The 26,039-nt window shown below is 43.2% G+C and overlaps 1 protein-coding gene and 2 long non-coding RNA genes across 13 annotated transcripts in view; 1 reads left to right on the top strand and 2 right to left on the bottom strand.

Annotated features, from left to right (window-relative positions):
• The window catches only part of DCAF1 (DDB1 and CUL4 associated factor 1), a 102,176-nt gene that overhangs the window by 18,340 nt on the left and 57,797 nt on the right, over window positions 1-26,039 (top strand). For 7 of the 11 annotated variants that reach the window (XR_013413982.1, XR_013413983.1, XR_013413984.1 and 4 more), the window contains 3 exons: window positions 9,997-10,073; window positions 14,137-14,210; window positions 17,759-17,872. Coding sequence is in view for 8 of the 11 variants with exons in the window: in XM_028844178.2 (XP_028700011.2) it covers window positions 9,997-10,073; window positions 14,137-14,210; window positions 17,759-17,872 (265 nt within the window). In the remaining 3 variants the exon portion in view is untranslated. The remainder of the gene's footprint in view (window positions 1-9,996; window positions 10,074-14,136; window positions 14,211-17,758; window positions 17,873-26,039) is intronic. The other 4 variants (XM_077992955.1, XM_077992954.1, XM_028844183.2 and 1 more) reach the window with 2 other exon arrangements.
• Window positions 5,648-9,200, bottom strand: LOC144339223 (uncharacterized). Its single transcript, XR_013413991.1, has 2 exons — window positions 8,482-9,200; window positions 5,648-6,101 (listed from the first exon to the last, which is right to left on the bottom strand). It is a non-coding gene; the product is annotated as an uncharacterized LOC144339223 (long non-coding RNA).
• LOC144339217 (uncharacterized) overlaps window positions 14,451-26,039 on the bottom strand; it is a 28,939-nt gene continuing 17,350 nt past the window's right edge. Inside the window, exon 2 of the long non-coding RNA XR_013413985.1 lies at window positions 14,451-14,884. This is a non-coding gene — a long non-coding RNA (uncharacterized LOC144339217). The remainder of the gene's footprint in view (window positions 14,885-26,039) is intronic.

Here is a 26,039-nt window from a genome sequence, read left to right as displayed (position 1 = left end):
TTGCTGGGATTACAGGCGCCCACCACCACACCCAGCTTATTTTTGTATTTTCAGTAGAGATGGGGTTTCACTGTGTTGGCCAGGCTGGTTGGCCAGGCTGGTCTTGAACTCCTGACCTCATAATCTGCCCGCCTTGGCCTCCCAAAGTGCTGGGATTACAAGCGTGAACTACTGTACCCGGCTGGATTAACATATTTTTTAATGTCTATGTGCCTTTACACTTGGTATTTCTTTGGCCTGAAATGCCTTTCCTTGGCATGTCTGCATGGCAGGCCTAGTCCTTACAAGAAGTAGTTCAAGAATCATGTCTGTAAAACCTTCACTGACTGACTTCCATAGGTAGGTTTGGGCTCCCCATCATTAAACAAAAAACTTTTTTTTTTTTTTTTTTTTTTTAGTGACAGGGTCTCACTATGTCACCCAGGATGAAGTGCACTGGTGTGATTATAGCTCACTGCTAAATTTTTATTTTTTAATTTTTTTGCGGGAGACAGGGTTTCACTATGTTGCTTAGGCTGTTCTCAAACTCCTCACTTCAAACGTTCCTTCTACATTGTCTCCCAAAGTGCTGGGATTACAGGTGTGAACCACCATACCGGCCACCACTTTGTTTTAATACTCCTATCATTCATATGTATGTATTTTAATTTTCACCCATTATGCCACATTGTACTATATGTGTGTGTGTGTGTGTGTGTGTGTGTGTGTATATATATATATATTTTTTTTTTTTTGAGACAGAATCTCACTCTGTCACCCGGGCTGGAGTGCAGTGGCGCGATCTTGGCTTACTGCAAGCTCTGCCTCCTGGATTCACACCATTCTCCTGCCTCAGCTGCCCGAGTAGCTGGGACTACAGGTGCCCGCCACCATGCCTGGCTAATTTTTTATATTTTTTAGTAAAGACGGGGTCTCAGGTTTCACCGTGTTAGCTCCAGGATGGTTTCAATCTCTTGACCTTGTGGTCCTCCTGCCTCAGCCTCCCAAAGCGCTGGGATTATAGGCATGAGCCACCGCACCCAGCTATAATTGTTTTTTTACACGTCTCTTCACTAAATTGTAAGCTTCTTGAAGGCAGAGACTATGTCCTTTTTTTTGTTTGTTTTTTTTTGTTTTTGAGACAGGATCTCCCTCTGTTGCCCAGGCTGGAGTTTAGTGGTGTGATTTCGGGTCACTGCAACCTCAACTTCCTGGGCTTAGTTGATTCTCCCATCTGAGCTTCTTGAGTGGCTGTGACTACAGGCACACAACACCCTGCCTGGCTAATTTTTTGTATTTTTAGAAGAGATAGGTTTCATTATGATGCCCAGGCTGGTCTTGAACACCTGGACTCAAGCAATCCACCTGCCTCGGCCTCCCAAAGTGCTGAGATTATAGGCGTGAGCCACCATGCCTGGCCTACGACTATGTCTTTTTATTGGTGTCTCCTCAAATGATGATTTGTCCACTGCCTGGGATATGTAGGTATATATGTATGGTATATAATTTTATTTAATAAATGTGTCAAGATGGAGAAAAAGTGAAAAGTAAAGGCTGGGGAGGGGTGCTCATGGGTTTTCTAAGGGGAAGGTCACTGGAATGTGGGGATCCTTAACATCTCATCTTCAATACCATAGCTGTTAAAAAATTGTTTTGTTTGTGCAGTGATCTCTTACTTTTTATGGAGAACTATGATATTATGAAAGTTTAAATGGGGATAAATGCATTGTTCCTAATTGCTTTTAATACATAGGGAACATGTGAGAATACCGCGTTTCTTTAAGGAACAGGATTATTGCTGACTGGTGGAAACTGGATTTTAATTGGTAGAGGCATTGGAGATTAAGAAAGTTAGGCCAGGTGTAGTGGTTTATGCCTCTAATGCCAGCACTTTGGAAGGCTGAGGTAGGAGGATCGCTTGAGGCCACAAGTTAAAGACCAGCTTGGGAAACATAGTAAGACCCCGTCTTAATTTAAAAAACAAAACAAAAAAAGAATAATTAAACACCAGCTATTAAACAAGATACTTGAAATGCAGCCACAGTGAGTTAGAGAATCTAAATATTGTGCTGTTAACATGTGTATAATTGATGTAACTGTGAAAGGAGGAGAGTGTTGTTAATGAAGATGGTTATGTGGATTCATTCACTTGTTCAAGAAATATTCTTTTTTTTTTTTGAGACGGAGTCTCGCTCTGTAGCCCAGGCTGGAGTGCAGTGGCCGGATCTCAGCTCACTGCAAGCTCCGCCTCCCGGGTTCACGCCATTCTCCGGCCTCAGCCTCCCGAGTAGCTGGGACTACAGGCGCTGCCACCTCGCCCGGCTATTTTTTGTATTTCTTAGTAGAGACGGGGTTTCACCGTGTTAGCCAGGATGGTCTCGATCTCCTGACCTCGTGATCTGCCCATCTCGGCCTCCCAAAGTGCTGGGATTACAGGCTTGAGCCACCGCGCCTGGCCAAGAAATATTCTTTGAGCACTTATACTAAAAGTACTTAATGTTTTATTTTCAACATTATTTTACATTATCATATTTTATCCTCAACTTTTTCAATATGCTATGCTCTTCAGCAATGCAAAACCTAAAATTTGTTTGGACAGAGGGGTCCTCAAGGAGATAACTACCTGGGAAGCAACTAAGACTAACAGAGGCCTGGCATGGTGGTTCATACTTGTTATCCTAGCAGTTTGGGAGGCCAAGGCAGGTGAATTGCTTGAGCCCAGGAGCTCAAAACCAGCCTGCCCAACATGGTGAGACTCTTGTCTCTACAAAAAATGCAAAAATTAGCCAGGCGTGGTGGCACGTGCCTGTAGTCTCAGCTACTCAGGAGGCTGAGGTAGGAGGATTGCTTCAGCCAGGTAGGTCGAGGCTGCAGTGAGCTGAGATTGTGCCACTACACTCCAGCCTGGGCAACAGAGACTCTTCTCAATAACAACAACAAAAACTGACAGATAAGGAACAATGCATAGTAGCACAAAATAGTATATAATGATTAAGTGCCAAGTCAGGCAGTATGGTGGTTTGTGTGTGTTTGTGTGTGTATATATATATATAAAACACACCTACTGGAATGGGAAGGTTTATAAATATTAAAGGGGTTATCAGAATGGAAAGAAAATGAGTGAATCGGTTCATTCCACTCAACAAATATTTGAGGACATTGTTTTGGTGTCAGAACTGTAAGAGGCACTTATCTGAACTTCCCCTTCCTCATTTGTCCCTCAAAGTATCTCTGAAAGATACATCATTAAATGATAGACTTTCTCAGATTTACTTGCAAAAAACTGCATAGTGAGGCAGTGGAAACTTAGGTTAGAATCCTGGGTTTTGACTCCAATTCCAATGTTTTTTTTTTCCCCAAGGCTGGAGTACAGTGTTGTACTCACTGCAGTCTCAACCTCCTGGACTCAAGTGATCTTCCCACCTCAGCCCTCTGAGTGGCTGGGGCACATGTTACCATGCTCCACTAATTTTTTTTTTTTTTTTGTAGATACGGGATTTTGCCAGGTTGCCCAGGCTGGTCAGTTTATTTTATTTTAATCGCGGGCAACTTCCCTTCTTCACCAAATTGTGGGTCTGTTTACTGGGTATTTTCTGAAATAGTTTTAGGGTTTTGTTTTTTGTTTTCTTCCCTCATCTGGCTGCAGGTTTGCGTGTTTTAGTGTATTCCAGGAAGAGCAAATGAATTTTAGGCCTGGCTGCTTTTTTATTGACCATTATTTTTATGATCTTTTGACAGTTTCGTAAGAACAATGTATGTCATTTTGTAACCTGAATCATCCTTTTATTAGTTTTTGACTTGATTCTGCTGAAAGAGGCTGGCTTTGGGCCAAGCTGTGTGAGTGGGCTTTTTTTAAAAAAATTTTTTAAATTTTTTTTTTTTTTTTTTTGAGATGGAGTCTCACTCTGTCGCCCAGGCTGGAGTGCAGTGGTGTTATCTTGGCTTACTGCAACTTCTGCCTCCCAGGTGCAAGCAGTTCTCCTGCCTCAGTCTCCCGAGTAGCTGGGATTACAGGCACCTACCTCCACACCTGGCTAATTTTTTGTATTTTTTTAATAGAGGTGGGATTTCACCACGTTGGCCAGGCTGGTCTTGTTTTTGAGACGGAGTCTGCTCTGTCATCCAGGCTGGAGTGCAGTGGTGTGATCTCAGCTCACTGTAAGCTCCACCTCCCGAGTTCATGCTATTCTGCCTCAGCCTCCTCAGTAGCTGGGATTATAGGCGCCCGCCAACACGCCTGGCTAATTTTTTTGTGTTTTCAGTAGAGACAGGGTTTCACCATGTTAGCCAGGATGGTCTTGATCTCCTGACCTCATGGTCCGCCCGCCTCTGCCTCCCAAAGTGCTGGGATTACTGCTGGCATGAGTCACCGTGCCCAGCCGTTTTTTTTTTTTGAGATGTAATTTATATACTGTAAAGTACTCTGCTAGATGGATTTTTTTTTGTAAGACCATTATCAAGATTGAGTTATAGTAGAACTTGAGTACCAGATTGCACCCTCCTGCCTCATCCCAGTCAGTAGCTACCCTAAATTAACTGTTTTTCCTATTTTTGATTCTCAGTTTTTTGTTTGAGATGGAGTCTCACTCTGTCACCCAGGCTGGAGTGCAGTGGCTTGATCTTGGCTCACTGCAATCTCTGCCTCCCTGGCTCAAGTGAGTCTCCTGCCTCAGCTTCCTGAGTAACTGGCATTATAGGTGCCCACCACCATGCCTGGCTAATTTTCGTATTTTAGTAGAGATGGGTTTTACCCTGTTGGCCAGGCTGGTCTTGACCTCCTGACCTCAAGTGACCCACCTGCTTCAGCCTCCCAAAGTGCTGGGATTATAGGTGTGAGCCACTGTGCCTGGCCCAATTCCCAGTTTTTATAATGCCAATTACTCTTGGAAAATGAGAAGAGAAGACTAAACAGAAGGAAAAACCCCCACAATTAACACCTGAAGAGCTCTTACTTGTCAGGTTTTGTTCTAATTAACTTAAACCCAGGGAAACTCTAATGTAGACTATTAGCTTGAGGCACAGAGAGGTTACATAATTTACCCAGAGTGTCTCACACTGTGGAAGAGCTCAGATTTGAACCCTGAATATCTGGCTCCAAAAGTCACTTTTACTATTTTTTTGGAGACATGGTGCAGCAATTTTTCTTCTTATTTTTTTTTTATTTATTTTTTGAGACGGAGTCTCCCTCTGTCGCCTGGGCTGGCATACAATGGCACAATCTCGGCTCACTGCAAGCTCCGCCTCCCGGGTTCACGCCATTCTCCTGCTTCAGCTTCCCAAGTAGCTGGGACTACAGGTGCCTGCCACCACGCCTGGCTATTTTTTTGTATTTTTAGTAGAGTTGGGGTTTCACCATGTTAGCCAGAATGGTCTCGATCTCCTGACCTCGTGATCCTCCTGCCTCGGCCTCTCAAAGTGCTGGGATTACAGGCATGAGCCACCGCTCCCCGCCCTGGAGTGCAGCAGTTTTATCATAGCTCACTGCAGCCTTGAATTCCTGGGCTCAAGCCATCTTCCAGTCTCAGTCTCCTGAGTAGCAGGGACTATAGGATGTGTTGCCACCATGCCTGGCTAATTTTTAAATTTTTAGAGGAGATGGGGGGATTTCCCTATATTGCCCAGGCTGGTCTCTTAACTCCTTACTTCTAGTGATTTTCCCGCCTTGGCCTCCCAAAGTGCTGGGATTATAGGCATGAGCTACTGTGTCTGGCCCAGAGGCCATATTTTTAACTTCTCTGCTATATTGCTTAGTTTCAACTGAGGATACTAGTAGATCTTTTTGTTTTTTTTTTTTTTCTTTTTTGATACTAGTAGATCTTACAATATATAATTCTAAATATATTTAGTGAAGCTGAGGTGGAAGTATTGCTTGAGTCCAGGAGTTCAAGACCAGCCTGGGCAACATAGCAAGATACTGTCTATATAAAAAATTAAAAAAAATAGCCAGGTATAAGGGCAGGCACAGTGGCTCACACCTGTAATCACAGCACTTTGGGAAGCTGAGGCAGGTGGATCATGAGGTTAGGAGTTTGAGACCGCCTGACCAACATGGTGAAACCTCATTTCTACTAAAAATACAAAAACTAGCCGGGCATGGTGGTGTGTACCTGTAACCCCAGCTACTCAGGAGGCTAAGGTAGGAGAATCGCTTGAACCTGGGAGGCGGAGGTTGCAGTGAGCCAAGATTGCGCCACTGCACTACAGCCTGGGCGACAGAGCGAGACTCCGTCTCAAAAAAAAAAAAAAAAAACACCCAGGTATGCTTATGCACACCTGTAGTCCCACCTACTTGGGAAGCTGACGCAGGAGGATTGTTTAAGCTCAGGAGTTTGAGGCTGCAGTGAGGTATGATTGTGCCACTGTGCCACTGTAGTCCAGCCTGAGAGACAGTGAAACCCTGTCTCTTAAAAAATAAAAAAGTAAAAACCATCACCAACAAAAAAAATATGTACACATACATTATTTTGTGTGATTGCCCTTTGTGTCAAAGAGAGGTTTCAGAGTTTAGAAGGAAAGGAAGAAAAAGCAGAAATACTTCTGAAGCTTGATTAGAGTGGACCAGTAATTTTTGCAGAGAGTTTAACTCTTTATTTATTTTTTTGAGACAGAGTTTTACTCTTGTTGGCCAGGCTGGAGTGCGATGGCATGATCTTGGCTCACTTCAACCTCCGCCTCCCGAGTTTAAGCGATTCTCCTGCCTCAGCCTCCCGAATAGCTGAATTTACAGGCATGCACCACCATGCTTGGCTAATTTTTTGTATTTTTAGTGGAGATGAGGTTTCTCCATCTTGCTCAGGCTGATCTCAAACTTCCGACCTCAGGTGATCAGCCCGCCTCGGCTCCCAAAGTGCTGGGATTATAGGCGTGAGCCACCACACCAGCCAAGAAAGTTTAACTCTTAAGACTAGAAAGGGCTGGGCTCACACCTATAATCCTAGCACTTTGGGAAACCAAGACGGGCGGATCACCTGAGGTCAGGAGTTTGAGATCAGCCTGACTAACATGGCAAAACCCTGTCTCTACTAAAAAAAAAAAAAAAAATACAGAAATTAGCTGGGCGTGGTGGCACATGTGTGTAATCCCAGCTACTTGGGAGTCTGAGGCAGAAGAATCGCTTGAACTCGGGAGGCGGAGGTTTCAGTGAGTCGACATCACGCCATTGCACTCCAGCCTGGGTGACAGAGCGAGACTCCATCTCAAAAAAAAAAAAAAAAAAAAAAAAAAAAAAGACTAGCAAGGCTGGGTGTGGCAGCTGAACGCCTGTAATCCCAGAACTTTGGTAGGCCAAGGTGGGCTTGAGCCCAGGAGTTTGAGTCAGCCTGGGGAGCAAATTCCCCATCTACAAAAAATTTTTAAAGTTAGCTGGGCATGGTGGTGTGCCTGTAGTCCCAGTTATTCGGGAGCCTGAGGTGGGAGGATCACTTGAGGCTTCAGTGAGCCATGAGTCGTGCTGCTGCACTGCAGCCTGAGCAACCGAGTGACACCCCGTTTTTTTTTTTTTGGTTTTTGGTTTGTTTTTTTGAGAGAATCTCATTCTGTCACCCGTGCTAGACCTTGTTTCTTTAAAAAAAAAAAAAAAAAAAACTAGAAAGTATGGTGTCCTGGAAATAAGCACATAGGAGAGTTTGACATAGGACAGAGCATGTTAGATGGAGAGTATGATAGTCTTGTATTGGCTTGTCATTGTAATACAGTGTCAGTCTTAGGACACTCAAATAGTAATTTTTCTTGTTTTTTTTTTTTAATTTAAGATGGAGTTTCGCTCTTGCTTCCCAAGCTGGAGTACAATGGAGTGCGACCTCTGCCTCCTGGGTTCAAGCGATTCTCCTGCCTCAGCCTCCTGAGTAGCTGGGATTACAGGCATGTGCCACCATGCCCTGTTAATTTTGTATTTTTAGTAGAGATGGGGTTTCTCCATGTTGGTCAGGCTGGTCTCGAACTCCCGACCTCAGGTGATCCACCCACTTTGGCCTCCCAAAGTGTTGGGATTACAGGTGTGAGCCACTGTGTCCAGCCATTTTTCTTGCTTTATAAATAATTCATGAATAGCCAGGCGCAGTGGCTCACACCTGTAATCCCAGCACTTTAGGAGGCTGAGGCGGGCAGATCACCTGAGGTCAGGAGTTCGAGACCAGCCTGACCAACATGGAGAAACCCCATCTTTACTAACAATACAAAAATTAGCCGGGCATGGTGGCACATGCCTGTAATCCCAGCTACTCAAGAGGCTGAGGCAGGAGAATCGCTTGAACCCGGGAGGCAGAGGTCGTGGTGAGCTGAGATAGCACCATTGCCTGGGCAACAAGAGTGAAACTCCATCTCAAAAAAAAAAAAAAAAAAGACTGCATGAATAAAATAGAACTTTTCATATGTTTAGCAATATGGATGACTCTCAGAACATGCTATATGAAAGTCAGATGTAAAAAGATTATATATGGTTCAATTTATGTGAAAGTCTGGAACAAGCCAGACACAGTGTTGCGTGCCTGTAGACCCAGCTACTTGGGAGGCTGAGGCAGGAGGATTGCTTGAGGCCAAGAGTTTGAAGCTGTAGTGTGCTATGTTTATGCTTGTAAATAGCCACTATATTCCAGCCTGGGCAACATAGGAAGACCCCATCTCTACAAGAAAAAAAAGAAAAAAAATTCTGGATCAGGCAGAACTCACCTGCAGTGAGAGAAAGCAGATGTATGGTTACTTGGGGCAGGGGTGGAGGCTTAGATGGTGGGAAGAATGTTACAAGCTGAGGTAATAGCACTGTAACCCTGAATAGGACTGAAATTGGGCTCTTTGAAGAACAGTGACTGAAGCTTAATGCGGGGGGGTGGGGATGAGTGGAAGAAATGGTCAGGAAGCAGCAGGCAGAAGCCAGATAATTGCAGGCCATAGTAGTACTTGGATTTAATTCAGGGTATTGTGGTAAGTCATTGGAAGTTGGAGAATGAATTGCGTCAGGTTAGACATGGAAGCGAGAAGCAAGGAGACTGGTAAAGAGACCATTGGAAGTAATCCAGGCACTTGATGATGGTGGTCTGGATGAGGATAGGAGTGGTAAAGAGTTAGAGAAGTGATGTGAGTCAGGAAATACCTTGTAGTAGAGCTAATAGAAATTGTTGTGGGAGAGGGAGTAGAAAAGGAAGTTTTTTTTTTTTTTTTTTTGATACGGAGTTTTGCTCTTGTTGCCTGGAGTGCAATGGCGCGATCTCAGCTCACCGCAACCTCCGCCTCTTGGGTTCAAGCGATTCTCCTGCCTCGGCCTCCTGAGTAGCTGGGATTACAGGCATGTGCCACCATGCCCAGCTAATTTTGTATTTTTAGTAGAGACGGGATTTCTCCATGTTGTTCAGGCTGGTCTCGAACTCCCAACCTCAGGTGATCCTTCTGCCTCGGCCTCCCAAAGTGCTGAGATTACAGGCGTGAGCCATCGTGCCTGGCAGGAAAAGGAAGATTTTAAAGATGACTCCTAGGTTTTTGGTTTCTGAGGTGAAGGTAATGTTATTTTTTGAGGCAGGGAAAGTTTATATAAGAATGAGTTTTGGGGGCGGGGTGTGGTAGCTCACGCCTGTCATCCCAGCACTTTGGGAGGCCGAGGCGAGCAGATCACGAATTCAGGAGATTGAGACCATCCTGGCTAACATGGTGAAACCCCGTCTCTACTAAAAATACAAAAAATTAGCTGGACGTGGTGGCGGGTGCCTGTAGTCCCAGCTATGCAGGATGCTGAGGCAGGAGAATGGTGTGAACCCTGGAGGCAGAGCTTGCAGTGAGCCAAGATCACACCACTGCACTCCAGCCTGGGTGACAGAGCGAGACTCCATCAAAAAAAAAAAAAGAATGAGTTTGGGAGAAGAAACTGTTTTATGAGATAATTGCTTAGATTTCGGTGTACGTCAGAAGAAATAGCCTTTTTCTAACTTTGGTTTTATTTTCTACCTTGACTGTCGAATTGACTGTTGTAGGAGGTGGTGCATTTTTTTATGCTTGTCCAGAGTTGACTTCTTGTTCCCTTTGTGCTAGGATGTCTCAATTGATTGAAAAAGAAACTGAAGAGTATCGTAAAGGGGATCCAGACCCATTTGATGATCGACATCCTGGTAAGACTTGTGCTCCTAAGTGTGGGTCTTTTTTTTCTCTTTTTTTTCTTTTAAGACACTTTTATTAAAGCAAGAGTCTTGGCCAGGCGCGGTGGCTCAAGCCTGTAATCCCAGCACTTTGGGAGGCCGAGGCGGGTGGATCACGAGGTCAGGAGATCGAGACTATCCTGGCTAACACGGTGAAACCCCGTCTCTACTAAAAATACAAAAAACTAGCCGGGCGTGGTGGCGGTGCCTGTGGTCCCAGCTACTTGGGAGGCTGAGGCAGGAGAATGGCGTGAACCCGGGAGGCGGAGCTTGCAGTGAGCCGAGATCACGCCTCTGCACTCCAGCCTGGGAGACACAGCGAGACTCCATCTCAAAAAAAAAAAAAAAAAAAAAAAAAAAAGCAAGAGTCTTTTTTTTTCTTTTTTAAAAAAGAAAAATTGCTTATGGGAATATTTTTGAGTTGCAATAGCATCTTCTGTGGTAAGTTTTAAGACCTTTTATTTGTTAAAATGTTGCTCAAGGTGGAACCGGTGAGGAGAAATAAATTTCTGGAAAAAATTGGAAATATTTTTGGTATTTGCCGATTAAATATCACTTAACTAACCTAAAGGAACAAAAGTAGGTGTACTTTAGTTAACTCGGTTGGTATGATGACAAAGAATTAAAAAGAAAAATTGGTCTTCCTTTCGGACTTTTTCCTTTTTGGAGACGGATACTCACTCTGTTGCCCAGGTTGCAGTGCAGTGGCATGATCATAGCTCACTGCAGCCTGGATCTCCTGGCTCAAACTGTCCTCCCACTTCAAGCCTCTTGAGTAGCTGCGACTACAGGCATGTACCATCGTGCCTGGCTGATTTTTATTTTTTATTTGTTTGTAGAGATGGGGTCTTGCTTTGCTGCCCAAGTTGGTCTCGAACTCCTGGATGCAAGCTGTCCTCCTGCCTGGGCCTCCCAAAGTGCTGGGATTATAGGCTTGAGCTACTGTGCCCAGCCAACTTTTTTAAACCATAAAAGCAAAAGATGTTCTTCTCTGTGCCTTCATCTCTCTAATAATAGTTATCCTTTTAATAATTATCCTTTTACTGTTGGAGAAATATAGTTGAGAAAACATTCAGTGTCCTGCTTTTAGTTAGGAAGTTGGTATTTGGAACCTTGACGTTTATGTCTGCTTTGGTGTCTTGAGAACTAAAGTGTGCCTTCTCGTGTTAATTTGGTTTTATTTTGGGCTTATTTATTTATTTATTTTTTGAGATGGCGCCTTGCTCTGTCGCCCAGCCTGGAGTGCAGTGGCACAGTCTTGGCTCACTGCAACCACGGCTTCTTGGGTTCAAGCAATTTTTGTGCCTCAGTGTTCCAAGTAGCTGGGATTACAAGCATGCACCACCACAGTCAGCTAATTTTTGCATTTTTAATAGAGAAGGGGTTTCACCATGTTGGCCAAGCTGGTCTTGAACTCCTGACTCAAGTGATCTACCTGCCTCCGCCTCCCAAAGTGCTGGGATTACAGGCGTGAGCCACTGAGCCTGACCAATTTTGGGCTAATTTAATTAAGGCCATGATAGCACCTGCTTTGGTATGGAATTTGCTACTGTGGTACAGAATTATGAGGGACTTGAGACTGCCATTTTATGTTTACTATAAAGTAGATCACCAGTAGGCAAAGCTGAAGTCATTCATGGGCCCATAGTGCATATAAGCTCTATAGCCTGAAGCAGTCCTTTCTGGAGAGGAGTCTGAAATTTTGGCCTGGTGCAGTGGCTCGCGCCTGTAATCCCAGCATTTTGGGAGGCCGAGGCAGGAGGATCACCTGAGGTCAGGAGTTCGCGACCAGCCTGACCAACATGGAGAAACCCCGTCTCTACTAAATACACAAAATTAGCCAGGCATAGTGGTGCATGCCTGTAATCCCAGCTACTCAGGAGGCTGAGGCAGGAGAATTTCTTGAACCCGGGAGGCAGAGGTTGTGGTGAGCCGAGATCGCTCCATTGAACTCCAGCCTGGGCAACAAGAGCAAAACTCTGTCTCAAAAAAAAAAAAAAAAAAGAAAAAAAAGAAAGAAAATTTGTGTGTGGAAAGAGAGTGTGAATGAGTGGGAGTTATAAAAATAAGAACATTGTATATTCACCTGAATGTTCCAGGGTTTACTGCTATTTCTTATACTTTTGTTCTCACATGTAAGCTAGGCATTTCAGATTGAGAGTCTAGTTGCTTATGTGATGTTATCTGCTGTTCTTGTCCTGGACATCCCTACTTGTGACTACAGAGGAATAGTCACGATTTAACCCACATCTTCAGTAACTCAAATCAGAGCATGAAGAAGAAAGTGAATGTGAAATCAGAAATTAAGTTAATGCATAGGATTATGAAAAGCATTAAAAGATAGATGATCATGCTGAGTGTCATTGCCTGGAGATGGATTAAATGGCAATGAGGAAGAAAGGAGAGACAGAAAGATATGCCATTTTTCAGTAAAGCTTAAAAAGCAATTTTTTACTAACTGTTAATATTAAGCAATATTTGTCAGTGGCATTATCTCTTTCATTAAAAATAAGGATTTCAGTTTCATGATTTATAAACAGCTAACATTAGGTAATGTATGATCTTTTTTGTTTTGGTGGTGCTTTTCTCTAATGTTTCTTTTTGTGAATTACTTTGAGATACTAATTAACAGCTTGGTAAAAACATCAGCAGCTCACATCTTGTCTTCATCCTCTATTGTATGTTTTGACTAAATTTACCTCTCTAAATGCTCTGAAAGGAAATGAAATAAATTAGAGGTTTCTGCTTTAAAAGCAAACCAGGCCGTGCGCAATGACTTATACCTGTAATCCCAGCACTTTGGGAGACTGAGGCGGGCAGATCACCTGAGGTCAGGAGTTCGAGACTAGCCTGGCCAACATGGTGAAACCCCGACTCTACTAAAAATACAAAAATTAGCCGGGCGTGGTGGCAGGCACTTGTAATCCTAGCTACTTGGGAGGCTGAGGCAGGAGAATTGCTTGAATTTAGGAGGTGGAGGTTGCAGTGAGCCAAGATTGAGCTGCTGTACTCCAGCCTTGGCGACAGAGCAAGACTCCGTCTCAAAAATCCAACAACAACAAACCGTAATTCTCCCTTCCATCAACAAATTCTTCTGTCATTAGGCTATGCATTGAGTTGATCCTAGGCCCCTGGCCTCCTTTCTTTCCACAAGAGCTAGGAAGTTAAGATGGCCAAGGTTACTGTATCTTTAGGGTTAGTGATTGCTTGGTGGAATTCACCCCCGTCACCTTGACCCAGGGTGTCCTTACATGTTTGAGGATGCATCTCTGTTGCTATTGTCATTGTAGTAGAAGGAGAGGTTGGACTTGGAGCCTGTCTTCTTCAGGCCACCCATGGTTAGAAGCATGCTTCCTACCTTTTTATGGATGGGAAGTCAGAAGTTTTCTCTCTCTTAGGTTTCTTTATGATTCTTTTGTAGACCTTGTGTACTCTTGGTGATGCTGATCTGGATCTAGTACTTGTTTAATTCAGCAGTGCTGTATAGGCAGTATGCTAGGAGATGGGAAGGCTAGAGAACAGTGTCTCAGGTTTTTACATTGTTATTTTTAAAGCATATTTCTTTTTTTCTTTTTTCTTTTTTTCCAGACAGAGTCTTGCTCTGTCACCCAGGCTGGATTGCAGTGGTGTAATCTCGGCTCACTGCAACCTCCACCTCCTAGGTTCAAGCAATTCTCCTGCCTCAGCCTCCTGAGTAGATGGGATTACAGGTGCCCGCCACTGCACCTGGCTAATTTTTGTATTTTTACTAGAGATGGGATTTCACCATGTTGGCCAGGCTGGTCTCAAACTCCTGACCTTGTGATCTGCCCGCCTCGGCCTCCCAAAGTGCTGGGATTACAGGCATGAGCCACCACACCCAGCCTAAAGCATGTTTCTTATGTAATCTAGTTTAGCACAATAATCTTTTGTTTCTGATTATTTTTGCTGGCATTTTATTAGTTTTTGTAACAACCCAGGTGCCTTTCCAGAGGTCTAAGTTGCTTGACTGGGGTGACTTACTCATTCCTTTGTTCCTCCCCTCTTCTCTTGGTAGGTCGAGCTGATCCAGAGTGTATGCTGGGCCACTTGCTGAGAATACTCTTCAAGAATGATGATTTCATGAATGCAGTAGGTTTGCTTCTTACTTTTCTCCAGCAATTACCACCTGTAGATTTTGTATCTTTATTGTTTTTTCATGAATAGTTTGCTTTCTCCTAAGGCCTTGACAAAGTTGGGAGTAGAGTTTTTTGCCAAAGTCCTGGTTGTGGCCATAATGCTTTCTCTTTGATATGTACTTTGATATTGGTGAGGCCTCCCAAGGTATCTCCGCTCATTCTTGGGCAAAATGATTTTGAATTTGAGAGTATAGGGGCCCTCTTGAGTTTTTTAATGGAAAAATAAGAGTGATGCATACAGCATGCTTCTGCACTGACACTGTGGGGTATGCATTGGGCATGCAGAGGGATAGAAAGGTGCTTTCTCTCTATCTTGAGGGGCATGTGAGGAGTAAATGAGAATATATGTATTTTACTCAGCTCCTGAACATAGTAATTGCTCAACAAATTGTGGCTGATAGTTTTGTTTTTGGAGGTGGGATGCCATGATGTTTGAGAATGTGGGCTTTGGGAGTCCATGTTTTGGATTTAAATCCAGCTCCATATTTCACTGACAGACTTAAGTCCCTTCAAGCTTTATTTTCTCCCTGCCTTCTTTTTCTTTTCTTCCTTTAGAGACAGGGTCTGGCTCTGTCACTCAGGCTGGAATGCAATGGCACAGTCTTGGCTCACTGCAACCTCTGCCTTCTGGGCTCAGGCGATTCTCCTGCCTCAGCCTCCCGAGTAGCTGGGACCACAGGTGCCTGCCAGCCACACCTGGTTTATTTTTTTGTATGTTAAGTAGAGATGGGCTTTCACCATGTTGGCCAGGCTCATCTTGAACTCCTGACCTCAAGTGATCCACCCACCTTGGCCTCCCAAAGTGCTGGGATTACAGACGTGAACCACTGCGCCCCGCCGCAGCCTTATTTTTCTAGTCTATAAAATGGAGTTAATAGCATTTAAAACCTTTTTGGTAATCCTTGAGTGAAATTAAGCATGAAGGTGCTTGGCAGAGAGCCAGGCACATGATGAAGGCCGAATAGGTATTAGCTATTATTATCATTTATTTATTTACTTATTTATATTTTGAGACAGAGTTTCACTTTTGTTACCCAGGCTGGAGTACAGTGGCGTGATCTCGGCTCACTGCAACCTCTGCCTCCCGGGTTTCAAGTAATTCTTCTGACTCAGCCTCCTGAGTAGCTGGGACTACAGGCATGCACCAGCACACCCGGCTAATTTTTGTATTTTTGGTAGAGACGGGGTTTCTCCATGTTGGTCAGGCTGTTCTCAAACTCCTGACCTTGGGTGATCCACCTGCCTTGGCCTGCCAAAGTGCTGGGATTACAGGCATGAGCCACTGTACCCAGCCAGTGTTAGCTATTATTATCTGTATTATGTTGACTCCTAGATTTATTTCTGTATCACCAATGTGTCTTTCTTAGTTTCAGATCACTTCCAACTGCCTTCTAGACATTTCCTTCTGGGTATCTCCCATATACACCTTGAATTTTACGTATCTAACCCCGTTTGCTCCATAATTTATTTCTCTTGTTCTCTAATTCAGTAATGATGTCCTTGTCTAGTCAGCTAGAAAGCATCCTTTACGCCTCCAAACTCTCTTATACAGTGGATTTACAGATGTCATTATTCCCTTCACCTTAAACTTCACAAATCTCTCTAGTTCTGTTCTTGTCACCAGACCCCATTTTAGCTAGACCACAGTTGAGCCAATCATTTCTCACTTGGTTACTGAAATAACGTCTTTACTGGTTTCTTGTCTTGTCCTCCTCTAATTCATTCTTCACTTTATAGCCCAGAAATTGTGGTACCCTCTTGCTTAAAATCCATTAATGGCTTTCTGTTACCTTCAGGATAAATTTTAAGTTTCTTAGTTTGGTATAAAAAGCAAATCTGTCTCTGAACTTTGTTCTCTGCAGTTTCAGTTCTTGCCTTCTGGCCCTCCTCTCCTCCAGTGTTTCCTTAGATACTTCTTCTAATCTTTTACATCCTGGCTTGGAATCCCTTCTTCTCTTAAGTCTTCTCTGATTCCTCTGCAGGGGTTGTGTGCCCTCCTAGGGGCTTCTGTAGCATCCTTTACTCATGGTATTACGTGTTTTCCCAAATGTCACCTCTATTGAATCACACATCTTTTTTTTTTTTTGGGACAGGATCTCACTCTGAGTGCATTGGTATGATCACTCACTGCAGCCTTGACCTTCCATGCTCAAGGATTCTCCTGCCTCAGCCTCCTGAGTAGCTGAGACCACAGGCATGTGCCACCATGCCTGGCTAAGTTTTAAATTTTTTTGTAGAGACAAGATTTCACTGAGTTGCCCAGGCTGGTCTTGAATTCTGGGCTCAAGCGATCCTCAGATTTTGGCCACCCAGTGTGCTGAGATTACAGGGATGAGCCACCACACCCAGCCTGGATAATCTTGGGTTGGTGGGACTGTGTCAGTTATTTACTGTTATAGGCCCAGCACAGAACATAGTTCCACTTAATGTTAGAGATTCAGTAAATAAGTGCCAAATGGAGATTTTATTAATATATATTATTATATGTATTAATTATATATATAATTTATTATAAAATCTGAGTTTTTCATTAACCATTGTCAAGAATATGGGGCTCATATTGCCCTGCTTATGCTTTTAAAAAAGTGTATATGCAGTGGTGTAGGGGCCAGATGTGATGGCTCATGCCTGTAATCCCAGCACTTTGGGAGGCTGAGGTGGGAGGATCACTTGAAGCCAAGGGTTACAGGCTAGCTCGGGCAACGTAATGAGGCCCCGTCTCTACTAAAAATTTAAAAATTAGCTGGACATGGTGGTGTGCACCTGTGGTCCCAGCTGCTTGGGAGGCTGAAGCTGGGGATCACTTGAGACTGGGAAGTTGAGACTGCAGTGAGCTGTGCTTGTGCCACTGCACTCCAGCCTAAGTGACAGAATGAGACCCTGTCCATAAAAAAAAAAATAAAGTGTATATGGAAGGGGTTAGGTTTCTTTGTGGCATTCTTTTTTTTTTTGAGACAGGGTATCACTGTTGCCCAGGCTGGAGTGCAGTGGTGATTAGGGCTCACTGCAGCCTTGACTTCCTTGGCTCTGGGCATCCTCTCACCTCAGCCTCCTGTTTAGCTGGGACTACAGGCATGGGCCATCACCCTTGACTGATTTATGTATTTTTGGTAGAGATGGGGTTTTGCCATGTTGTCTAGGCTGGTTTCAAACTCTTGAGCTTAAGTGATCCTCCTGCCTTGGCTTCCCAAAGTGCTGGGATTACAAGTGTGCATCACTGGCGTCAGCATTCGAGCTTTAATTTCTGTGATTGCTGAGTTGTTTTGGGGGGATTTGGCTTTAAAGCTGCAGAAGAAATTATGTGTGATATCATCATGGCTCAGCAGGATCATAAGTGTTTATAATAATTAAAGGTTTTATTAGTAAAAGTTTAATTAGTTACATACAGTCTTCTTTCATACCTGTTAAGAAAGTAATGGGAATATGTTGAGGTTTTATTAGATGTCCTTAGTTTGACTGGGTTGAATTTTAGATGAACACTATTTCTTTTTTTCTTTATAGCTGGTGAATGCATACGTGATGACAAGCCGAGAGCCCCCTTTAAACACTGCAGCTTGCAGACTCCTACTAGACATCATGCCAGGGCTGGAAACTGCTGTTGTCTTTCAAGAAAAGGTACTTAGCGAAAAGTAAAGTCGTAATGTTATGCTGTAATTGAATTATGTTCTATTTGATTTGTCTTTGTGGTTAAAATCATTGTTACAGTTTTTGTTATTCATATAGTAATACATGTTATAAAAATCTAAGAGATCCTGATAGGCACTAATAAAATTATTTATTTTTTATTATCATTTTTAAAATTGAGATGGGGTCTTGCTGTATTGCCCAGTGAGCAGCTGGGCTCAAGTGATCCTCCCACTTTAGCATTTCAGATTGTTGGGATTATAGTCGTGAGCCTCTGCGCCCAGCCAGAAATTTAAAAATAGTTATTTTGATGAATACTTGTTGCTTGGGTGCTATAGTTTTTTTTTTTTTTTTTTTTTTGAGATGGTGTCTTGCTTTGTCACCCATGCTGGAGTTCTGTGGTGCAATTTCGGCTCACTACAACCTCTGCCTCCTGGGCTCAAGCGATTCTCCTGCCTCAGCCTGCCAAGTAGCTGGGATTACAGGCGCCCACCACCATGACCAGTTAATTTTTGTAATCTTAGTACAGATGAAATTTCACAGTGTTGGTCAGGCTGGCTTCGAACTCCTGACCTCAGGTGATCCACTGCCTTGGCCTCCCAAAGTTCTGGGATTACAGGTGTGAGCCATAGCGCCCAGGCAGTGTATTAAATTTTATTTTATTTACTTTTTTTTTCTTTTTTTGAGACTGAGTCTCGCTCTGCCGCCCAGGCTGGAATGCAGTGGTGCAGTCTCAGCTCACTGCAACTTCCTTCTGGGTTCAAGCAATTCTTGTGCCTCAGCCTCCTGGGTACCTGGGATTACAAGTGTTTGCCACCATGCCTGGCTAATGTTTGTATTTTTGGTAGAGACAGTGTTTCACCATGTTGGCTAGGCTGGTCTCAAACTCCTGACTCAAGTGATCTGGTCATCCTCCTTGGCGTCCCAGAGTGCTGGGATTACAGGCATGAGCTGCCGCACCTGGCCGTTATAGTATTTTTTTAAATCTTGAAACTATATGTTGTGTGGGGTTTTTTTTTTTTTTTTTCTTTTTTTGAGACAGAGTCTTGCTCTTGTCACCCAGGCTGGAGTGCAGTGGTGTGATCTTGGTGCACTCCGACTTCCGCCTCCCAGGTTCAGATGATTCTTTTGCCTCAGCCTACCGAGTAGCTGAGACTACAAGCTTGTGCCACCATGCCTGACAAATTTTTGTATTTTTAGTAGAGACGGGGTTTCACCATATTGGTCAGGCTGGTCTTGAACTCCTGACCTCATGATCCGCCCGCCTCGGTGTCCCAAAGTGCTGGGATTACAGGTGTGAGCCACCGCACCCAGCGTTTTTTTTGAGATGGGGTCTCTGTTGCCCAGGTTGGAGTAAAGTGGTGAGATCACCATGGCTCACTGCAGCCTTGACCTCTTGGGCTGAAGCTGTTCTCCCACCTCAGCCTCCTGAGTAGCTGGGAGTAGAGGCATGTGCCACCATGCCCGGCTAATTTTTAAATTTTTTTGTAGAGACAAGGTCTCACTATGTTGCCAGGCTAGTCTTGAACTTCTGGGCTAAAATCATCTTCCTGCCTTGGCCTCCCAAAGTGCTGGGATTATAGATGTGGGACACCATGCCTGGCTCATGTGTTTCTGGAATGGATTTATGATCTCAAACTCTTACTCTTGATGAATGACCTTCCCAGTGATGAAGAGCTTTGTATTTGAGGAAGCCTTTTCTACGTGGTATTTAGTATTCGTGTAGCTAATATTAGAAGATCTCTTTTGTGCTGTGTTTGTTGTAGGGGCTTGGAATATTTTGTTAGCAACATGAGAGCTTTACATTCATGTAGGTGTTTGGGGGTGGGCAAACAAAAGTAAACTGATAATTTGAAATAAGAGTAAGTGTTAGGAAGACAAGCAAATGTTAAATTGATAGTGACTATGCACATATACTTCAACTATCAAAAATTAGGGACTGGGTTGGCCGGGCATGGTGGCTCACACCTGTAATCCCAGCAATATGGGAGGCCAAGGTGGGTGGATCACGAGGTCAGGAGATTGAGACCATCCTGGCTAACATGGTGAAACCCCATCTCTACTAAAAATACAAAAAATTCGCCAGGCGTGGTGGTGGGCTCCTGTAGTCCTAGCTACTTGGGAGCCTGAGGCAGGAGAATGGTGTGAACCTGGGAGGTGGAGCTTGCAGTGAGCCGTGATTGTGCCACTGCACTCCATCCTGGGTGACAGAGTGATATTCCGTCCCCCCCAAAAAAAAAATAGGGGCTGGGCATAGTGGCTCACGCCTGTAATCCCAGCATTTTCGGTGGCCAAGGCGGGTAGATCACTTGAGGCTAGGAGTTTGAGACCAGTCTGGCCAACATGGCAAAACCCTGTCTGTACAAAAAAATACAAAAATTAGTTGGGTGTGGTGGGGTGCGCCTGTAGTCCCAGCTCCTTGGGAGGCTGAGGCATGAGAATCGCTTGAACCCAGGAGGTGGAAGTTGCAGTGAGATAAGATCATGCCACTACACACACCCTGGGCAACAGAGCGAGACTCCATCTCAAATAAAATAAAATAAAATAAAATAAAATAAAATAAAGAGAAAAATTAGGGCCAGGTGAGGTGGCTCATATCTGTAATCCCAGGACTTTGTGAGGCTAGGGCAGGAGGATTGCTAGAGCCCAGTAGTTTAAGACCGGCCATATGCCTTGGCAATACAGCAAGACCCTGTCTCTACAAAAATAAATCATTAGCTGGGCACGGTAGGTCATGCCTGTAGTCCCAGATATTTGGAATGCTGAGGCGGGAGGATCGCTTCAACTCAGGAAGTAGAGGCTGTGGTGACCCCTATTCATGCTACTGCACTCCAGCCCTGACAAGAGAGTGAGACAGAAAAAAAAATTACTCAAGTTTTAGAAGTAATGTAAATATTTTGTATCCTAGCTTTAAGAATTTGCTATGTGAATTGGATATGCCCCATGGCTTGTTTTTTTTTTTTTTTTTGAGATGGAGTCTCGCTCTGTCGTGCAGGCTGGAGTGCAGTGGCGCAGTCTCAGCTCACTGCAACCTCTCCCTCCCGGGTTCAAGCAGTTCTCCTGCCTCAGCCTCCTGAGTAGCTGGGATTACAGGTGCGCACCACCACGCCTGGCTAATTTTTGTATTTTTAGTAGAGATGGGGTTTCTCCATGTTGGTCAGGCTGTTCTAAAACTCCCTACCTCAGGTGATCCACCTGCCTCAGCCTCCGAAGTGCTGGGATTACAGGTGTGAGCCACTGCGCCTGGCCACTTGCTTTATTTTTAAAGCTATTAAAATTTTAATCTTCTTAAGCACTCTGGAAATCCTTTTTTGTTTTCTTTTCTTTTGAGACAGGTCTCATTCTGTTGCCCAGGCTGGAGTGTAGTGGTGTGATCACAGCTCACTGCAGCCTTGACCTCCTTGTCTCAAACCATTCTCCTGCCTCAGCCTCCCAAGTAGCTAGGACCATAGGCAAATGCCACCATGCCTGGCTAATTTTTAAAAAAAATTTTTGTAGAGATGAGGTCTCCCTATGTTGCCCAGGCTGGTCTCACACTCTTGGGCTCAAGCAGTTCTACCGCCTCAACCTCCCAAAGTGCTGGGATTATAGGAATGAGTCACTGCACCCAGCCTGGAAGTCTTATCATAGTTAAGTGTATGACCCAAATTAAAGATCTGGATTCTTATTTAGCTTTTAAGAAAATTCATATTAACTTTTATTGCAGAATAATTGTGCCACATAAAGTATTTTAAAGAATAACATTGTGATTAACGTTATAATTTGCAGTATTTCTTATAGACTAATATCTCCAGTTAGCAACCCCTGTGTGAGACTAGAAGAATCTATATCTTTGTAAAAAAATTTTGATGTGGATTCTTCTGAAAATCAGGATAGTACAAGCATTTATGGCAATATATTTGTATACACAAGGTTTAGCTAAGATTACAGATTTTTTTTTTTTTTTTTTTGAGACAGAGCCTCACTCTGTTGCCCAGACTGGAGTGCAATGGTGTGATCTCGGCTCACTGCAACTTCCGCCTCTTAGCTTCAAGCGATTCTTATGCCTCAACCTCCTGAGTAGCTGGGATTATAGGCGCCTGCCACCATGCCTGGCTAATATTTTTTTGTATTTTTAGTAGAGATGGGGTCTCACCACATTGGCCCGGCTGGTCTCGAACTCCTGACCTCAGGTGATTCACCCGCCTCAGCCTCCCAAAGTGCTGGGATTACAGGTGTGAGCCACCGCATCCAGCCAATTACAGATGATTTAACTGGGCTTTTTGAAAATTTCCATGTTGTCTTTGTAGGAAAATCATCTCTGGTTCTTTATAGTTTCATCATTGTAGATCTAAAAAGAAATGAATGCCTTTTGGAGGTTAGAAACCCTATTTAAGGGAAATTATGAATAATAAAGCTTTCTGCAAGAACAGTTCTTAATTAATGGTTTATTGGGAGAAGTGACTTACTCCATTGTGTATTAGATTGGAAATTGTCTTGAATCCAGTGTTTAGAGAACAGATTGCAAGCCTCTTTCATATTGTGTTACTTGATTACATGATGATCTGTACTCTTCAGAAGTATCCTATGCAGCTTTTTTAAATGAATCAATGTTTCTTAAAATACTTTAATTATAGCAATTAATGAGTCAGAAATAATTATTTCTCAACAAATTGACTATTGGTGTTCCTCAAAGTTATAATTAAGAGTTATTCAGCCTGGATGACCTAAGGAGACCTCATCTACAAAGAGATGGAGTCTCTTTGTGGGTGTAGTGGTGCACACTGTAGTCTCAGTTGCTTGGGAGGCTGAGATGGGAGGGTTGCTTGGGCCCAGGAGGTGGAGGCTGCAGTGAGCTGTGATTGTGCCCCTGCTTTCCAGCCTGGGAGACAGAATGAAACCCTGTCTCAAAACAGAAAAGAAAAAGACTTACTGCTCTAGGACAATGTTTTTCAAATTTTGTGAAACATAGTGATGTACTTTTTTTTAAAACCTTGAAACCCAGTCCATACATTATATGTATGAAAAAGAAGTTTTAAAAACACTGTTTACTCTTAGTGCAATTCATTCTGATACTTTTTACTTTGTTTCTTTTTTAAAATGCTGGTTCAGTGTACTAAGTTGATTTTATTCAGCCACTGTTTTTAAAAAGTTGCTGACTTTTACTTTCAGAGATATTGAAAAAAAAGCTTTACAATTTTTTTTTTGAGACTGAGTTTTGCCTGTTGCCCAGGCTAGAGTGCAGTGACGCGATCTCAGCTCACTGCAACCTCTGCTTCCTAGGTTCAAGAGATTCTCCTGCCTCAGCCTCCCGAGTAGCTGGGATTACATGGACCTGCCACCATGCCCAGCTAATTTTTTGTATTTTTGGTAGAGATGGGGTTTCGCCATGTTAGCCAGGCTGGTCTCAAACTCTTGGCCTCAGGTGATCCACCCGTCTCGGCCTCCCATAGTGCTGGGATTACAGGTATGAGCCACTGCACCTGACCCAAAATCTATTTATTTTAAAAATATATATGAAAAAATAGAGACAGAGTCTCATTATGTTGCCCAGGCCGGTCTCGAACTCCTGAGCTCAAATGATCCTCCCTGACTTGGTTTCCCAAGGTGCTGGCATTGCAGGCATGAGCCACTCTGTCTGGGCTAAAATTTATTTTTATTTAAAAGTATTTGACTGCAGGCTGGGCAACATAGTGAGACCCCTTCTGTAAAAATATGTGTGTGCATATATATATGTGTGTATATATATATGTTGAGTGTGGTGGCACATGGCTGTAGTCCTGGCTGGTCGGGAGTTTGAGGCAGGAGGATTGCTTCAGCGCAGGAGTTCGAGGTTGCCGTGAGTTATGATTATGTCACTGCATTCCGGCCTGGGTGACAGAATGAGACCTTGTCACTTAAAAAAAAAAAAGAAAAATAATTTCCTTTTTAAATTTTTCATTGCTAGTGTGTAGAAATGCAACTGATTTTTGTATGTTGATTTTGTGTCCTATACTTTGCCGAATGTGTTTCTTAACTGATGGGTTTTTTTGTGTATGGAGTCTTTAGGGTTTTATACATATAAGTTCATGTCATTTGCCAACAGATGTAATCTTCTTCCTCTCTAATCTGGATTCCTTTAATTTCCTTTTTTTTTTTTTTTTTTTTTTTTTTTTTGAGACAGAGTCTTGCTCTGTCGCCCAGGCTGGAGTGCAGTGGCCGCATCTCAGCTCACTGCCAGCTCCGCCTCCCGGGTCTATGCCATTCTCCTGCCTCAGCCTCCCGAGTAGCTGGGACTACAGGCGCCCGCCACCTCACCCGGCTAGTTTTTTGTATTTTTTTAGTAGAGACGGGGTTTCACCGTATTAGCCAGGCTGGTCTCGATCTCCTGACCTTGTGATCCGCCCGTCTCGGCCTCCCAAAGTGCTGGGATTACAGGCTTGAGCCACCGCGCCCGGCTAATTTCCTTTTTTATGTCTAGTTACTTTCACTAGAACTTCCAGTACTATGTTTAATAGAAGTGGCAAAAGTGGACACCTTGACCAGGCATGGTAGCTGATGCCTGTAACCTCAGTACTTTGGGAGGCCGAGGTGGGAAGATAGCTTGTGCTCAGGAGTTCAAGACCAGCCTGGGAAACACAGGGAGACCTTGTCTTTTAAAAAAAAAGTGGACATCTTTTTCTTGATCTTAAGGGAAAGCCTTTGAGTCTTTCACTGTTGAGTATGATATTAGCTGTGAGTTTTCATAAATGGCCTTTATTATGCTGATGTTTCCTTCTATTTCTAGTTTATAGTTTTTTCATTATAAGGTATTGACTTGTCAACATTTTTTTGGTATCAGTTGCAGTGGTCATGTGGCATGTTGAACTATCTTTGAATTCCTGAAATACAGTTTATTTAGTCATGATGTATAATCCTCTTATGTTGCTGAATTCATTTTCCTAGTATTTTGTTGAGGATTTTTATAACTATAGTCATTAGTGATATATTGGTCTATAGTTTTCTTTTCTCATAGTGTCTTTAGCTTTGGTAATGCTGGCATCATAAAATGAGTTAGGAAGTGTTACTTCCTAGTCAGTTTTTGGGAGGAGTTTTGAGAAGGATTGGTGTTAATTCTTCTTTATTTTATTTAATTATTTAAAGAGATGGGTCTGGTTTTGTTGCTTAAGTTGTCTCAAACTCCTAGCCTCAAGTGATCCTCCTGCCTCAGCCTCTCAAATTGTTGGGATTACAGATGTAAGCCACTGTACCTGGCTTTAATTCTTCTTTAGATGTTTTGTAGAATTTACTAGTGAAGTCATCATGTCCTGGGTTTTTCTGTTTTGAGAAGTTTTTGATTATTGATTCAATTTCCTTGCTACTTATAGGTCTGTTTAGTTTTTCTGTTTATGAGTCAGTTTTGGTAGATTTGTCCATTTTATCTTGGTTATCCAATTTGTTGTTGTACAATTGTATATGGTATTCTCTTATAAATCTTTTTATTTCTATAAAGTTGATAGTAATGAGGCCTGTTTCATTTCTGATCCTAGTAATTTGAGTCCTCTCTTTTATTCTTGACCTGTCTTGCCAAAACTTTGTCAATTTTGTTGATCTTGGTAAAGAACTTGTAGTTTCATTGACTTTCTGTATTTTTCTGTTCTCTATTTCATTTTTCTCCACTATAATCTTTATTATTTCTTTTGCTAGCTTTGAGTATTGTTTTTTTCTAGTGTCATATAGAATAAGGCATAGTTAGGCCTAGTTCCGAATTTGATTTGAGATCTTTCTTCTTTTTTAATTGTATGTGTTTGCAGCTATAAATTTCATTCTGGCTGGGTGCAGTGCCTCACGCCTGTAATCCCAGCGCTTTGGGAGGCTGAGGTGAATGGATCACCTGAGGTCAGGAGTTCGAGAGCAGCCTGGGCAACATGGTGAAATCCCATCTCTACTAAAAATACAAAATTAGCCAGGCGTAGTGGCATGTGCCTGTAGTCCCAGCTGTTTGGGAGGCTGAGGCAGGAGAATCACTCAAACTCAGGAGGCAGAGCTTGCAGTGAGCCGAGATTGTGCCATTGCACTCCAGCCTGGGCAACAAGACCAAAGCTGCATCTCAAAAAAAAAAGAGAAATAAATAAATAAATTTCATTTTAACCACCGCCTTTGCTGCATTCCATAGGTTTTGGTATGGTTGTGTTTTCATTTGTCCAAAGTGACTTTCTAA

Source organism: Macaca mulatta, chromosome 2 (assembly GCF_049350105.2).
Source record: "Macaca mulatta isolate MMU2019108-1 chromosome 2, T2T-MMU8v2.0, whole genome shotgun sequence".
NCBI lineage: Eukaryota > Metazoa > Chordata > Mammalia > Primates > Cercopithecidae > Macaca > Macaca mulatta.
The sequence above is the reverse complement of the archived record's forward strand: the minus strand, read 5'-3'. Positions and strand labels throughout refer to the sequence as shown.